We start from the raw sequence: 18,503 nt of genomic DNA, 5'->3' as shown, positions 1-18,503 counted from the left end.
TTAGTAGCTAAGATAGTGACTAGCACCTGAGTCAAGTGAAAGGAGAGCAAGAAGAAGTATACTTAGAATTTTCTAACTATCAGTTGCTTCTCACACCTAGCTGTACATAGAATCATCTTGGGAGCTTTGTCAAACACCAATATCTAGGTTAGTTTTGTCTCAAATTGTATTGGTTCACGCAGTACCTAGGAATCTTGCCAAGTAGATTCTGACTCAGTGCTTGTGAGGAATACCTAGAGTCTTCAATTTAATGATTCCCATGGGAGGCACAGGTTACTCATTCATGTACCATACCCACACACACTTTCAATGAGATGATGAGAACCATAGCCTGAGTATTGATCAATTAGGAGTTTATTAAAATACTTAGGGGATCCCATTTGTAGCCAGGAGTATTGACATTCTAAAAGCCTGTGCATATATGTATATATATATATATACATATATGTGTGTGTGTGTGTTGTATGTACCTACATTGTACACACGCATGCATATATGTATATGTGTGTAGGTATAACTGAGGAGTAGTGACATGTATTTTTTTCACCAAATATCAATGGAAGCAATCAGATTCCCTTGAAAAGAGAAACACACCTACTTTATGGACTCAAATTCATTTCTAACAAATTAAAATGAATGGCCTTTTTGTAATGCAAATACTCATGCATTGGTTTGATTGATTCACTGATAGATTTTGTGACTAAATCTTTGAGAAATGTATTCATAAGACCAGCTTTAAATGTACTTAGAAATGTTCAGACATTCATTAAAGTGATCCTTTCTCTAGTTGCTGTTGCTTTTCTAGTCTTGAAGCCACGTTTGGATATGGTTCCCCCCTACCCCTTTATGTGGTTTTACTTCTGATTCCCTCTGAAGGATTTCACTGTATCTGTTTTTTTTTTTCTTCCTGCTGAACTGGAATCAACACCAAGGCTGGATGGATGAATGAACAGGGAGATAGAGCTTGTTTTAATACATGCTTCCAATCTGGCAAGACCTCAAATGTTTACAGGAAAAGATGGAAATAAAGGGACAGAAATCCTCCTGGCTAGTAATTAATGAAAATCTAAAGCCTAAGATACTCCAGCATCTTGTCAAGTACAGAGACTTATTTTGAACTCTTCAATATAATGTAGGATGAAACATGCATTTAGGATGATATATATATATATATATTAAAGAATCTACTTTTACATATATGAACTAAACTATAAGAGAAAGTCAAGTTTTAAAATCTGGCAGAACTTTTCCTCTGTCAGTAGTTCTGAGCTAAGTTTAACTGATTCCTAACCTGAGGATATTTGCCATTGGTGGAAACATTCCTTTGGCATTCAGTGGGTATATACTATGAATACTATGAAACATCCCACAATGCATAGGTTAGTGTCCAATCTTACCCCCATACAAGCAAAGAATTCTCTAGCTGGAAATTTCAAAAGTGCCAAGATTGACAAATCCTACACATTAAACTAGTGCAGGAAGAGATTTCCATCTGAGGGTATTTTTATGAAAACATAGTACGTCATCAATGAAATCATGATGATTCAAAAAGAAGAAAATGAGGGCTGGGTATGTGGCTTAGTGGTATAATGCTTGCCTAGCATTCATCAAACCCTGGGGTTTGGTTCCTCAGTACCACACACACAGAAGAGGCCAGAGGTAGCCCTGTGGCTCAAATGGTAGAGTGCTAGCCTTGAGCAAAAGAAGCAGGCATTGTTTTTTTATGTAGATTAGGTTAGGAATCTTCGCTTTACATCGTGAAGCATGTGCCCTCAGATAAAACATCAAGAACCATGAAGCTGCTGGGTTTCCACTAGCAATGTTCTTGAGAAGAATTGTGGTCTTGTCTGAAGTGTTACCTTTGGGAATTCTTTGGCCATTGGGAGTATAATCCATCTACAGGAGATTGTGGTACTCCCTTTCTCTTCATTTCTGCTTTTTAGTTAATGAGGTAATTAATTTGTTCCAATACATGTTCTTAACGTGATGTGTTGTTCTCACTAAATGCCCAAAGCTAATAAGGTACAGCTCAGGTAATTCCATAACTATGAACCAAAACAAACTCCCTATCTCTTATAAGTTAATGTCCCAGGTACCAGCAGGATCCATAATTAACTGAGTCAAATCCTTTGGCAGAATCATGTGCCAAAACAACCGTTATCTTTCTCTAATCATTAATTGCCTCAGGAATTTCCTTCTAGTGGTAAAGTGCTGGCTGACACACTGATGAAGAAGAATTTTGTCAAGAATACTTCCAAGTGAGTAGGTTGAAATGTCATGGAAAAAAAAATGAGTGCCTTCTCTCTTAGGCCTTCTGGGTTGGGAAGATAGAAGGCCTACACACCAAATCTGCTTATCAGTCTTCATTCCTTAAGAGGCTGTCTTTGACCTCAAATGCCTTAACTGCACCATGCTCAGAGTTCTAATAGCCCCAGTGATATAATGGCTACCCCCTCATAGCAGAGAGATCTTGAACCATCCCAGTCAGCTCAGCTTTCCAGGGGGCCTCGAGCCATGGCTAAAATTAATTCCTCATGTTCAACTCATCTTTCACCTCCCCTCCTCTCTTCACCATCCCATTGTGTAGAGACAGCAACCAGAGACTTTATAAGGTACATTTGTCAGTGCCTGGGTGATCGCTCTAGGCTGATGTATCTTTTATTTCTTTCTCCAGTTCCTTAGTCTTTCTATTTTCAGGTTCAAACAAAGAAATTTCTTTTGAGTTCTGTCTCCTAGAAATAAGTGCTATAAGATGCCAATTGCTAGAGAATTATTCCCATTTTGGGATCTTAACTGATTCACAAAGAACCCATGCTACATGCTCTGTGCCCAGCTGGGTTCTAAATGTTTCACAGTGGGATGTTTCCGTGGATCCGCAGAAAATCCTATAAATGCCCATGATAAGATTTGAGGGTTCATTCCTTCATCCTGCTGCTCAGTTCAACCATTCGCATCCAGTGCCAAGAACAATTTCTGGAGACAGTGTCCTCAGAACGAAATAACTAAAGTGAATACTTTTTAGGAATGACTCTAAATTTCTTTTCTGTTTAAATGTCAGCAATGGATGAATAACAAGACAGCTTCTCTTGATGGCTCTAACTGTAGACAATGCTATACTTGTGGTGAGGAAGGTAGGTTCAACAGCCTAGAGATAAATCTACAACTCGAGCACCACACAGGAAGACTGAACATCAGAAAGTTAATAAAATCACAAGAAGTATAAGTCATGCAAAAGATCAGAGATAGTCCAAAAATGTTATAATAGTTGTCAATGGAGAAAAGTAAATCAAAACTGTTAGAAATACCCACCATTCCTTTCTAGTGTAGTATGGTAGCAATTTAAATTACATCTAGGGAGAAGAATCCAGCGCTTCAGTAGTCAGGGCATTTCAAGGTCTTACTCTGAAGACCTAACTGATAAAACAAAGTTCTTAACTGGTCAGTTGACTCTAAAACCCATATTTATAATGGCTATGCTACATACACTGTCCTATAATAATAACAACTATGATTACTAAATAACAGTTACCAATGATAATCATAGTTTTCAGGAGAAAGCAACACCATTAAAGAAAGGTTCATTCTGTTTTGAAAACATATAAGAAGCAACCTGTAATTTGTAACTAAAGATACTGAGACAGGCACACCACAAAGGTCACTGGTTTTCTTATATATCTGCAGTTTTAAACAAAATCAGGCCATTCAAAACTCTTCCCCATGCTGGCAGCAAACTCATGCTTTCTCTATTGGCTCAGGGCAAGTGGTTAGCATCAATTTAGAAATCTTTGAAATTCCTAATAGAAACACAACAAACCCTACAGCAGCAATTTTAGGGCCAATGATAATATGCATGGAGAAAGATTGATTTTTCCCTATGAGCAAATGAACAGCTTTTAAGATCTCAAGCTATCTGAGTTCCTCTCACCTCACCACCACCAATATCCCCTGTGGGGAGTTAAGCAAAAAGTGAGTCTATTAGTGTCTAGAGTATTTGGGACGATAATAAGAATTCGTAGCGCTAACACTTCTGGCTTCTTTCGAGTTCTCAAAGCTAACATCAGAGGTCATTCTTGTGCCTTAATCTAAGAAATACTAGCAGACCCTCAGTGCTGGTTGGTTTGGGAAATTGAAACAACAGATGAATAGATAGATAGGGATTTTTGCTTTCATACCATGGGGCCATGTTACCACAACTCTTAAAATAGATGCAGTGAGACTGGATATTACAGAAGAACCCAAGATCACTAACACTGTTAATTTGCTTTTAAAGAAAATTAATGGTGATATAAGGCAATAACATATACTCGTAGACTTCAAGCCATTCAAAAGTCTTGAGCCACAAATAGACAATTTATCCTATTTCCCTTAAGCATGGTAATTGTTAGATAAGTGGTTCTTAGCCTCCTAGAAATGTGATGGATTTGGGACTTCTCATTACTTGGCCCATTTCATTGAGAGGAAAATAGTATGGCTAGGGAATTTGGAGGATAGGATGGAGAGTTGTATATTGTGTCCATATTAATAAGAAATGCAATATTCTGGGCCGGGAGTTTTGCCTAGTGGTAGAGTGCTTGCCTAGCATGCACGAAAAACCGGGTTCGATTCCTCGGTACCCCACATACATAGCAAAAGGCCAGAAGTGGTGCTGAGGCTCAAGTGGTAGTAGAGTGCTAGCCTTGAGAAAGTCTAAGGACAGTGCTCAAGCCCTGAGCCCAAGCCCAGGACTGGCAAAAAAAATGCAATATTCTAAGCTATATTTTTACATCCATCCCTCAGGTGACAAGGCAAATAAAAGTCCCTTGCGAAGTATTTTCCCTTCTCTTTCTGGCACTTCTATCATCAATGAACTCTTTTCCTTGGTGAAGGGAGAGATGGGAGGCAAAATAAGGGGGTTATTTATTGTTTGAATGATCATTTTTATAAAAAGACAACCTTTTCTCCTCTTGCCCTTGTTTCAGCCATCTGGCTCTGGGAGTTAGATGCCTCCTGTTTTCATGACTAAAAAACTCAAACAGATGATGTTTCTCTCTGTCTCTCTGTCTCTCTCTGTCTCTCTCTGTCTCTCTCTGTCTCTCTCTCTGTCTCTCTCTCTGTCTCTCTCTCTGTCTCTCTCTCTCTCTCTCTCTCTCTCTCTCTCTCTCTCTCTCTCTCTCTCTCTCTCTCTCTCTCTCTCTTTCTCTCTTTCCCTCCCCTCTCTCCCTACTTCTTCCCACTTTACTAGCATGCTTGCTAATAAAATGAATCCTTGATCTGAAATTCAAGGCAGCCTTAGTATAGGTGTGAGAAAAACAATAGGCAAAGTGAACTAAATAACATGAAAAGTCCACCATCAGGCTCTTTCTCATAGTACCCTTAATATCCATACATTCACACTTGGCACACTTTGCAAACCCCTTGGTATAGCCTCTCTGGCACTCCTTACCATCTGTACACCTGACTAAATGGCACCTCTCAGGCTAGCTCTTAACTTGGTTATCCTGAAGGTCTCAGCAACAGCTCACAATACAGATGTATATTGTTCCCCCTGTGCATCATTGACAGCACTCTGAAAAACCTACATCAATGGTCTTTGGTATGAACCAGTCAGGCAGGATTGGTGAAAGGGTTTTTGTTTTTAAATAATGTTTAGTGCATCAGTCATATGTCTCCAGTAGCTTCCTCTACTGATCAAGTCTTAAGCAAAAGTAAAATCTTGTCTTTTCAGAAAAGAAGTATCTACTTCACTCAAGTGCTCTTTGAACCTACGATGGTCGTGAGAAAAGTTGCTATGCAGAAGAGGCAGGAACAGACAGATGTGGTGACCAGGAATACAAGATGTACCTGTAGGATAATGTTCATTCACCGGCCAGTTGTCCACCTGCAGCGTGGCATTGCCGCCATTCCTGGTGAAACGCACCACGTGGTATTTGCCGTCGTTCACAGGGGTTCTCTCCTCTTTGATGGAGATATCCACGGTGCCAATATTGAAGACAACTCCAATTTTCCCCTGTTCCTGGAATAAAGAAACACAAAAGGCATAGTTATCACTGACCACAAGGTTTTCTCCCTTTGAAGTCAATCCTCCAACTAGCAATAAACCTGTGGGTGCCCAGAGGGAGTTGCCCGTATGAAGTTAATAATAGCATCCTCTATTTCTCCATGGGCTTTCATCCTGAACATAAAAACCAATGGTATAAAGCCACCCAAATTGCTCTCACAGGCTATACTGCGCAGGTTACCTCATTCAATTGCCCTCCACGGGTATCCAGGCTGGAAAGATAGAGCTATTTAACAATGAAGCAGTGATACTGCAAAGTTCATTTGAGTGAGAAGACTCGGGCCTGTTTCCAAAGAGAAGCTAATAAGACATTGGGCCCTAATTCACTTTTCAGATTAAAGAGGGGGCTATGAGCATGCCTTCACAGTCTTAGATAAACGGAGGAGGTTCTGGAATGGTTAGGAGCTAATCGCACATATACAAATGAGACAGGCCAAGTCTTGATGATATTTTCTGTATATCCAAGTGAAGTCTATTTTCAATAAAGGGCAGGAAAAGTGAGCTAGCTTTCAGAATGAGACCACTGCCATCCTTCCAATACCTGCAGCCCTGCCCTTCAGGTTATTCCAAAGAGAAATGCAATATTCCAGCTGTAGCTCATGTTACATAGCACAAAGGAATGTGTCTGCACCGTGATAGGCTTGAGGGGAGGAAAATCACCATGACTTTGAGAAGAGTAACATTACAGGAACAAAAAGGATGAAGACGGGGGTTGTCATGAGATCATTCACCTCTTGGGAAATACCTGGAAACACTCAACCATAAATAATAATCTACTCAATCTCTTACTCTTTCTTCCAATAATTGGATATGACTAAAAGGTTGGAATTAGTATTCACAGTGAAACAAAAATGAAAGTGACCTTCCTGATCAGATCTAATTAGCTTCTCTCAACATCTTAGAATGACAAAGCAGTATTGGTAGGGATGGGTCAAGAGAGAAGGGAGATATTTTCCTGCATTTTTCTAGTTGTCTGGCTCATTGGCAGTACGTTGGGTACCTCATTAAAAAAATAGTCATGAGAAGGGTGACAGTGGTCAAGATGCATTGTACTCCAGCCATGATAAGTAAAGTGGAAACCCCTTTGTATAATTAAAGGTAATAAATAACAAATAAATAAAATGGTCATCTTGTTTATGCAAGACATAGGAGAAGGAGATGTAGAAAGAGAAGGAAGATAGGAAAAGGCAGAAGAATATGACTTTTGAAAAAGTAAAATCAGAATTCTTGAATTTAAGGTTCCATTGTCTCAGTGAATTGTTCATTCATTCCATTAGATATAGATAGGAGAGATGTTTCTTAAGCACCTAAAATATTTTGCAAGCAAACTAAATTGTCTTCTGGGATGGATACTGGTTTACATATGGTTTAGAGATTAGTTTTTTACTTAGTTTCCCAAAGCATATGTTCTCCTTGTCTTTCCATTTGCCTCTTGGTAGGCATTTGTCCTTTAATTACACCCAGTTATCAAGTAGACAAGTACCTGGGTTCCCTGATTGGAGAAAGGATGATTGTAGACTGATACACAAATAATATCAGCATTCAAGAATGAAAAGGATGGATTACTCATTTCCTTTATGCCCTCACAGGATGGTAGGCACCATGCATTGATATCTGCATTTCCTATTTTTCTTTTCTGGAAAAATGGGATCCAAATCCCTAACACATTCATGATTTCTTAAATCTCTATTTATTGGGATCACTAGGTTTTTCAATTTTTTTTAGTTTCATCCTTAAATCTTCATATTAAAGCAAGTACCTAGCATGCAAATACAATGATGGATGAATTCATCTGATTATCAGTTCTAATTTGTACTTTTCATACCCATAATTAATAATATTATGACCCATCTTATAAATCTTCTATTTCATTCTCCCAGAATTCAGAAATGACAGCATGACTTTTCTCAGAGAATTAGTATTCATCTATAAGGGTGTGGAAGGGTGTGGGGGGAGAGTGGGTGTTTTTGCCCACAGGGCTATAATAGCCTGAGTCATAACTCCCTTTGCAGAATGAAAGGCCTGGAGGAGTCACAAAACCACGGCTGCAGACACCATTATTTCTCTGCCTATCCCACAAATGTGGGCTGGTTATTGCACCACTGTTCTTCAGTAAGAAACCATTCCATAAATCCTGTATGCATGGAAAGGACGGCTGGTGATTCAATTCACTTCTGAGTCACTAATTAATCATGGATGGAGAGCAGTTTGGGGGTGAGAAAGGAGACTTTAAACTCTAGTTCTGCAGTTCTCAGTCACAGCAGTGGCCAAGTACAGTTCTGGCTCGGTGAGTTGGCTGATCAGCAAGATATATTCTTGAGCAGATTTTCTGCAAGATCTATAATAGATTCAGGAAAAGAAAAGATTTAATCTCTGCCAGAATAAATATTTGGTCCTTATCTTAGGCACCACACATTTGCCACGATAATCATAGTTTCAGAAAGACGCTCTTAATCCTGTTAGTCTACTGCCACACTCAGTGGAGTTCCTGACCCACATGTTTCACTTTACTTCCTATGGTGGTGAAAGTGACTGGGCTGAGTCCTCACATGTGGTCTCTTTACTCACAGTAATATGACTTCATTACTATAACTTCCTTGTCATTTGTTATGGGATCACCGTGGCATTATAATCTGTGGCTAACTGCTTTGTTTCAGTTCAATATAAGTCAGGGAAGCCTTGTGGCAAATATCCACACAGTTCCCCAGGCTTGAATCATGTTCAGCTGCCATGAAAATAAACCTAGCTGGCTCATGTGTCTATGGAAAAGGAGATATGAAGGATAAAAAGCATTAGCTTTGGAGCCAACTTGGATTGGACCACAGACACTTATTTAAGTACTCTGAATCCACTTCTTAATAACACAAGGTATCAATTTTACATAGTTCAAAAGTCTGTAAGGATGAAATAATATGACTTGTTTGATGAATGTAGCAGAATCTCATGAGGAATATCATATCATAAGAATAGAAGAGATGAATAAAATCAGAGGAGCCCAACCAAGTGTTCGATCATAAGTAATGATATCTGATTATTGGGAAAAGTAGCTGATTCAATAGAATAAATTTGAGTTTTAGTAGAAGACAATAGAAATATCGCTCTGCCTCCTAAAATTGTATAACCTTAGGCAAGCTATTAAACTTACAATTTTTTTTGCCTATAGAAAGCTGCCCAAAGTAAGGAAGACTCAAATTGCTACCTCTGAAGCACATGAGGCAAGTGCCACACTCTACATACTTCTGAAACTCAACAAATGCCATCCTCCTTCCCTCTCACTAGGATAACTGAAAGTAGTGGTGTGACCTAAAGTCAGGTTGGTTTGGGACACATTGCCATTGCACTATATTGTGAGAATACAGTGAAATTTTTAGCAAATAGCGCATACTACAATTTTATAGGTTTGATGTCCTGTTTCAATTTGGTAGTTCCTATTTTCCCACTCTCCATGATGCTTTTTATAAACCTCTGTAAGACAAGCAAGAGGAGCCTCTAAAACAACACAGATATAAATTTTAGGCTCCACACCCACTACCACAAATGTTGCTACCAGACAATCATCTTAATCCACATTCTTCCACTATATTAAAAGCAAAGACAAAGCCAGTGCCAGTGGCTCATGCCAATAATCCTAGCTACTCAGGAGGCTGAGATCTGTGGATCTCACAGGCACAAAAGACTGTGATACTTTTTCTCCAATAAACTAACAAAACAAAACAAAACAAACAAAACTAGAAGTGGAGTTGCTGATCAAGTGATAGAGCACTAGCTTTGAGAAAAAAAAAAAAAGAAAAAACTTAAGGGCAGTGCTCAGGCCTGAGTTCAAACCCTAGGACTGGCATACATACACACACACACACACACACACACACACACACACACACACACAGAGTAAATCAGAAGATATCATCAACAATCCTCAAGTCCATCAAGAGAAAAAATAATGTATTGAGTTGTCTAGGAACAGCTATCTTTCAATATCCCAAATTTCTTCATTAGTAATGGCCATTTATGAACCCACCGGGTTCTTCAAATGAGTCTAGTTCTAGCTTTTTGGATCCCCAATTTGCCACATCATTATCACTGGTTACAGTGACCTAAGAGATACTACAAACACCCAAATCAGACTTTGGAAGAAGAAATGCACAAGAATGCAAGAAAGATCCCCAAGGAATAAAGATCTCTCTGAGGGCTGTCTCTTCATTTATCTCAGCATGCCCCTAGGGAACGCAGAATGCACAATCGGCTAGTTCAGGAAATTGCAAGTGACAGAAACAAAACTGAGACTCTCAAGTGTATGCTGGGGAGATGCTCACAGGAAGCAGATCACTGAGTTGTCAATCCTGAGCTCCCCCAGAATAGTTTAGTGCTAGAACATACAATGAAAGCAACATATACATGATACCTCCCATGGCCTCCTCCACTCATAGCCTTTGAGATCCATTTCAAATATGCCCTTTACAACATAAATTAATTAGTGGTACTGTTTGCCACATTTATTTTACTTCTCACCATCATAGGCTCTTAGTAAATAGAAAATTTCTGGGTCTTTTTCTTATGGTTTGCATATGAACCTATGGATGTCATTTCATATTCAAACCCATAAATGGCTTTGCTATATTGAATGCTTGGTTCCAGTGGATAGGTCTAATTTCAAGAGGTAGTGTCTAACTGAAGAAAGTTGGTCCATGGGGCAGATCCTTGGGGCCAGTGTGTTCTTGGCTCCTTCTAGTTTTCTTCCTCTGCTTCCTGGCTACCAGCATACAACTGCCTTACCAGGACACAAACTACTAAACTTTCCCATTATGATTGTTTGGGCATTTCAGCAATACAGTAGAAATAAATATGTCAGTTTTGATGTCTAGATTTTAAAGATGTACAGTTAGTTACAGTTAGGTTAGATAAAATTCACACATACACACACACACACACACACACACACACACACACACACATGTTTCAGGGCACAGTTGGCAAGGCAGTGCTCACTGAAGTCCAGCAAAGACCAATATATCCTAATAATATGGCCCAATAATGTCTTGCTTTTCCCGTCAGACATCTACCACATTTATAAGGGACTAGTGAACAGTACTATAGAGGATCTCGAGCCCCGAGCTCACATGTATAATACCTTAAGCAATACATTCCTAATTCAAAAATAGGAAGCACATTTGATTCTTCTACAACTTGGTACATCTTACCTACATGCTTACAAAGAGAGGTCCTGAAAATAGAAACACCAATATCATGAGAGGGCTTTGGGAGAAATACAAGGGCTCAGGTCTTGTGCCAGCTCCTCCAGGTTAGAGACACGGGGTTGAGGGATCTCCATTCAGTTCAGGCCTTGATCCCATAAGTGCTTCGATATGAACCATGATGGGGTGGGGAGGAGGTGGGGTAGCTTTCTAGCTCCAAGGACATTTAGAAGAGTGTAGAAATAATTCTGGTGACCACAAATACTACGGTTTCTAGTGAATTCGAGGCCTAAATTTCTAACATCAGACAACAAAGGATTACCTAGCTCATGAGAATATTATAAAACTCTAATAAGAAATAACAAACTTTAGTCATTCAAGAGACATCCACACAGCAAATATTACAGGACAGAAGCTGCTCTCCTTACACTGACACATGCAGTTTAATGTATTCTCCACAGAAAGCTTTCTGTGTGGTCTGTACACATGCCCACAACATGCACATACAACTGTTCATATGCATTATCAATGTGTGTCTACTTGGGCACATGTGTGAATTTTTACAACTTCTGATCTAAAATTTTGGTGTAGCCTCCAGCCAGTTGACGATAAGCATATGTTGGTAACCTCCCTGACTCTGCTTTTAACTTAGGCACTGTTCAAATGTCCATTTTGTTGGCATAACTTTGCAATGAAAGCTCACAGTGCTAGAAAATAGTTTATGTGTCCTGTGCTGTTTCCTCTATTTGATCTTGGTTACGTCTTTTCCTACTAACTCATTGCTACTGCTACCGAACAAAATCTCCCAGTACATCTCCCCTGGCACAATAATATTAAGTAATACACTCAGTTCCTACTGTCTCCTGACCTTTTATTTCAAACTGGGTAATTTAAGTCATTTTCCACAAAGATGCATGATCAGCACTGAATGGCTGCACAGGGAAAACTTCCTCTCTTCAAAGTAAATATACCAGGCCAACTAGTAGCTGCCCTATAAAACAGAGACAGCAAACACACACTAACCCTCAAGACCTGTTCTGTGGTTTTAAAGAACCCTTCAGTGATTCTCTAAGGTACTTAACGCAACTTGCAAGTGACAGGCTGTGTTTACATTACAGCCTTGGGGTGAACAGAGTCTCTATGAGTAAGAAACATTAACCACTAACTCTTGAATTAATAAGTACAAAATTCTTTTCTATATTTCCAAGGATAAATTCCCAGTCTAAATTGCACAGTATTCCCTAGATGAAAAATGAACTGAATATACATATTTCGTAACTGATAGATTCATCATGGGGGCTCTCAGAAAACACAGAGTTGATTGTGGTAATGTTTAAGGATGTTTGATGGAGAGTTATGCAAATTTGGTGTAGGCAGACTGAGTTGGAGCAAAAATCCGTCAACTGTGAGGCAAACTGAAATGCTTCCAATTTTGTAAATAAAGTTTTATTGGGCCAGAATTATGCTCATTCATTTATGCATTTCCTTTGTCTTTTTCTACACTGCAACAATAAAGATGAACAGCTAAAACAGAGAGAATGTGGCCTATCACATATTTAATCTCTGGCTTTATTTTTCTTTCTGTAAGAAAGACATTTTTCTGATCCCTTATTGTTGAACCTTGAACAATTTAAAGTTACCTATTTTGTGTGGGAGAAGGGGAGTCCTGAGGCTTAAAAATAGGGCTTAAATGCTGCTCCTTAACTTTGTTGCTCAAGGCTAATGCTGTACCATTTAAGCCACAGCTCCATTTTTGGATTTTTGATGGTTAAATGTAGATAAGAATCTTATGGACTTTCCTGTTCAGAGTGGTTTCTAACTGTATACTCAGCTTTCAGCCTCCTAAATAAAGTTACAAATGTAAGCCTCTGGAGACTGGCTGTTACCTATATTTTTTGTTTGTTTGTTTGTTTGTTGTTGTTGTTAACTTATGACCAATAGTTTATGCTCAAGGGCTCAGAATAACTCAAATAGTAGGAAGGTCAAATGGAAAGGTTGAGTCATACTTACTGAATTATTGTAGTTCCATTGTAATACTGACTTTGTAGTGACTCAGTCACCCCACTTTTCTCAAATGTATTTCTCATGAATTACTGTAGAACATGCTTGGGATGTACCACTCTGAGATAAGTAGGGACTGGCTGGAATAAAACCAAGGCTTTCTTCCAGTCCCTCAGAATAGGATGTTTTTCAACACTGTAGCCTATTGTATCATGTCACATTGCCTTCTGGTATACAAAAACTAGGTTGGACTGCTTTTTAGGGTCCAGCACCTTTATAAAGATGGATTGAAACTGACCTAGAGAGCTTTCCTAAGCCCTAGAGAACTAGTCACAATGAATCCTGAGCTGCTATTACCATTGCCAATCTGTAAGTAGTAAATAACATTTGGTGTGTGTTGGCATGCATATGTGATGTGGAGACTGGCGATCTATCTCACTGAGCACAAGCACACTAGCAACCAGAGCAGAATGACTCTGCTTCTCAACTATCATCTAGCCAACAGAGCGCATTTATAATAAAAGAAGATAGAATTTCCAAAAACCCATCCAATTAAGTGTGAACTAATCTATCTTAGATCCCACCGAGGGTGGTCTAGATACTAAAATCAACTCAACACTGGAGGTGTTCACCTACAGATGGAGACAAACAAGGATAGTAGCTAATAATAGCCTGGTAATGGAAGAGATGGGATAAGGTGACGTTTTAAGTTGTTAAAAGTATCATGATAGGGAATTTCTTTGTGAAAATTATCTAATGCTATGGAAGTGGATCATGTACATGTTGCAGGCTGAAGGACAGCACACATCACTCCAATATTAGGATTTCAGTTTGTTGTTTTTGATGAAATGGGAGAAGAGAATAGCATTACTACCCAGTGAATATTCATTCTCTAGGGCCTCAGTCATCTGGAAGATGTTTGGGCAGCCTGCATGATACATGGTGATTAACTGAGCTCACTTGGTTTACCTGCAAGGGGAATCTTCTGTGTCATCGTCTTGAGATGAACGCACTGAAATAGAAGTTCATTTTTCCTTTCCTAGTTATTGTAAACAAAATGGCCAGGAGACTCTCATATATCAGCTATGCCTGTCTGCACACAGGGACTCAGATGTTTGTGTGTGCATGTGCGTGTGTGTGTGTGTGTGTGTGTGTGTGTGTGTATGTGTGTGTCCTTGAGATAGTGTAGCAGCTCCTTATTTCACCCAGGTGATATTTTATAGTCTTCTGTCTTGTCAACTCTCACCACTGTAATGTTTGCTCTTGGATCAAATCAGCATTTCTGATTCCAAAGGTTGATTCTCACTGGGCCTCCAACCACCAGCACAAAAGCGATAGAGAGGTGGGAAACTGTGATTTAAACAACTCCAGAACCTCAGGAAAAGGCAGACCAGCTGAACTCTAAGACCATCAAAGCCCCTGTAAATGAAAGTGATCTGGACACCAAGCAGAAGCATGAAAGGGAAAAATGCTTTCCCGCTACCATGATGAGATTAGTCAAAGTGGTTCATACCACACTTGAGAGAATATGTCACGGGGAGCTGGCTCAGATTTTTAGAAGAAGTCCACCATTCCAGTATGGAGAATGACTTCACAGATATGTGTTCTTTTTTGATATAACCATTGGAAAACACATTTCTTTATTTAATTTACTTGAATGCAGTTTCCTTACAAAATTGCGAGTTTTAGTCAATAGAGAAAATGTCTCTGGAAGAGCAGAATAGATTTCATCCCTGGGTGGCATCTTTGGGGAGATGGTCATGGCATTGGATCCACAATTATCCAGGGAGTCTATACTGCACTCATGTGTACTATGAGAAGGTTTGGGTGGGGAAGGGAGGCTCAGTCATAGAGCTTGAACTCAGTGCCTTGGCACTGTCCCTGAGCATTTTCCATTCAAGGCTAGCACTCTACTTTGAGACACACTTCTGGTTTTCTGGTGATTAATTGGAGATAAGAGTCTCACAGACTTTCCTGCCTGGGCTGGCTTTAAACCACAATCCTCAGATTTCAGCCCCTAATAGATTACAGGCAGGTACCACCAGTCCCTGATTGAGAAGCATTTCTATTATGGCAGTTAAAGGACATAAGGGTTTTTTGTTGTTGTTGTTGTTGTTTTAATTTTATGAGCATATACCAGTTTTATTCACTGGGTTGTTAAATAGCATAATTCATTTGGCTGAGCCTAGTGGTAGAATGTGTGTCCGTGCAAGTGTGTTTTTGTATGTATGTGACTACTTAAGACATAGCATATCCAAAAGTTAGCTCTTCTCACCCTCTTTTCTTTGAGGTAAAGAGATGAAGACTCAAGAGAACTTATTTCCTTTTCAGTCCACCAAAGGGAAGATGCAATTCAGTTCAAATCTAGACTTTGACTATCCCAGGACAGTCAATGGAATCCTAATCTCTGGTTTCCATAGAAAACATCTGACAAATATAACTGTATTACAGATATAGTTCAGAATGAACTATGGTCTACAGAATGAATCTATTTGTAGAATGATCTAGATAGAATTCACATAAAGTCTAGGGAATAAGATTGCTTAATAGGGATCACTAATTTAGGAATAAGCCGTAGGTAGGACAGGTTTTCTAGATTTGGCCTATTCTAAAATTGAATGGAGTAACCTATTCTATCTGGAGAAGATTTCTTTTTGTGGGTCATGGGGCTTGAACTAGGTCTGGGCACTGTCTCTAAGCATATCAGCTCAAGACTACCATCCTATCCCTGGGCCTGGGTGTTGTCCCTGAGCTCTTCATCTTCAGCTCAAGGCTACCACCCTACCCTTGAACCAAGCCCCACTTCCCTTTTCTAGAGGTTAATTAGAGATAAGAGATAAGAGTCTCAGGTCCTTTTGTGCCTGAGCTGGCTTTGAACTTAGATCCTCAGATCTCACTTTCCTGAGTAGCTAGGATTACAGGAGTGAGCCACTTCTCCCGGCTTGGAAAATAAATTTTTCTCTGAAGGGAATCTATCTTTTCTTAGCCAATGTATATATGTATCAACAGATGAGAACAATTCTATATGCATGGTTATCAAAAGCCATCTTTGATTAATCACAGTTAGCCACAATATCCACTGCACAATGAAATCACTTATATAAGTTTATGTCCACCTTGTTTTCTAATAAAACTATTCTTTCCCCAAGTTTTACCATGAGAATTGCGAGAGTAATGAATTTTTGCTAGAATCTCTTTCATAAGCATTCAGCTGATACCTGAAATGGCAAAAGTACCTGCATTCCTCTGAATGCAACACTGTTTAGCACAGAATAAAACATTTCCAACCATGGTTCCATTCTTTTTTTAAACTGTGTTTGTTTGTTTGTTTGTTTGTTTGTTTGTTTGTACTGGTCTTGGAACTGAACTATGGGCTTGGGCACTGTTCTTGAACTTTTTTTTGTTCGAGGGTTGCACTATACCAATTGAGCCAAAGATCTACTTCCAACTTTTAGGAAGTGCATTGGCAATAAGGGTCTCATGAACTTTCCTGCCCAGGCTGGCTTTGAATATCTGCCCTCAGAATTCAGCTTCCTGAGTAGCTAGTATTACACACTTGAGCTACCAGGTGCCCAGCTTGCTCTAGTTTTGTTTGGGGGATATACTTTTGTAAAGATGCACCATGCCCACCTCTCAGGGGACTATAGCTGCTGTTTTATTTTATTTTACACGGTTTACTGAACCATCCTCAGTATCCCTGTGGGATAATTGGATAATTGCCCACAGGCCTATGTCTTTTTTTTATTGTATTTTTTTTGCCAAGGTAACATATAGAGGGGTTACAGTTAGGTTTATCAGGTAGTGGGTAAATTACTTCTTGAATATGGATCCCCCATCTCATGTTTTTCTCCCACATTTCCTCCCCATACCCTCCTTGCAAGCATCTTGATTTTCCCCTTCCCTTCCCTATTTCAAATAAGCAAATATACATATATAGAGATAGATAGATAGATATATGCACACACACACAATATGCCAGGTAACAAAATCAGATACAGTAACAACATGAGATAAACCTGAGGGGGAAAAAAGGGGAAAAGAAATAACTTCACATAGTACATTAAGAAAACAATCACAAAGATATATCTCTTGTTTCTATATCCTGGAGTTCATTTTGCTTAGCATCATCCTATATGGTCATATGTACATAATCTTTGAGCTACTGTGCTTCTTGAGAAGAATCTTGGTGGTCCTGAAGTAAGGCCCTCAACCCACTCTGCTTATTTCATTCATGCTAGATTCAGATTGAAATCCTAGAGATGTGTATCAATTAATTGAGCCATTTGATTACTGGTAAGAATAACCTTATCTTTTAAAATACTGAAAAAGCCAAGCACTCAGAAAGTTCACTTTTATTTCTCTGTTATTTGTTTACCTTTGAATGTAGTGATTCCTGGTCAGTCTAAGGCTCAAGCTCTGTCATTTGGGAAGTCATTTCTTCATGTAACTCTTTTCAAAGCACAATAAGTCCTGGGCACTGCAGGCTCACACCTATAATCCTAGCTGCTCAGGAGGCTGAGATCTAAGGATAATGGTTCAAAGCCAGACCAGGCACAAAAGTCCCCACGAGACTCTCACCTCCAATAAACTACTCAAAAAAGCCAGAAGTGGCACTATGGCTCAAGTGATAAAGCACAAGTCTTGAGCACAAAGACTCCCAGGGACTGTGCCCATGTCCTGAGTTTAAGCCTCTGGATGATAAAAACAAACAAACAAAAAACAATGTAAGTGGACTGCAATACATCCATCAGTATTTTAATTTGTAATAATCGACTTGCCACATTGGGGTCTTTTCACATCGCTTTTGTTTTATCCACTCAAAAGTATTTTAATTTTCCTAAGTCAATGTTGCATGAGTTTAAGAGTCAAGTGTATTGATCATATCCTCTGGATAGGCCGTTCTGGTAAGCACAATAGAAGTGAGGTAAATCTATCAGGCACTGTTCAGCCCTCCAGGGTACACACTGTGCTTGGATTAGTAGAAAAGGAAGCAGATTGGAACCAGAGGATTTGATATAGGCTGCAAATGTTTATGGAGAACAGATCCTAGGGCAAGTCATAAATATCCTAGGCATAGTTTACTTATCTTCAAGACAAGGATATATCTCTAAGCTTATTGGGTGATGATGAAGATTTAAGAAAAGATGTTTATGGCAGCCATTTAAAGAATATACAGATCACCAAAGAAAATCACTACAGAATAGATGAGCACAAAAGACACTAAGACATGGATCTCTGCATTAAGAACAAAAGAGCATTCTCATATTGTATTA

At 39.2% G+C, this 18,503-nt stretch overlaps 1 protein-coding gene across 22 annotated transcripts in view; it reads right to left on the bottom strand.

Moving 5' to 3' along the window:
* Positions 1–18,503, bottom strand: part of Nrxn3 (neurexin 3) — a 1,458,248-nt gene that overhangs the window by 166,405 nt on the left and 1,273,340 nt on the right. For all 22 annotated transcript variants that reach the window (XM_090344617.1, XM_090344623.1, XM_090344627.1 and 19 more), the window contains one exon: positions 5,821–5,992. In XM_090344617.1, coding sequence (XP_090200743.1) covers positions 5,821–5,992 — 172 coding nt within the window. The remainder of the gene's footprint in view (positions 1–5,820; positions 5,993–18,503) is intronic.

The sequence above is a fragment of the Megascapheus bottae genome, chromosome 14, assembly GCF_031878675.1.
Source record: "Megascapheus bottae isolate mThoBot1 chromosome 14, mThoBot2.hap1, whole genome shotgun sequence".
NCBI lineage: Eukaryota > Metazoa > Chordata > Mammalia > Rodentia > Geomyidae > Megascapheus > Megascapheus bottae.
Note: the sequence above shows the minus strand (reverse complement) of the source record. Positions and strands in the feature narration are given on the sequence as shown.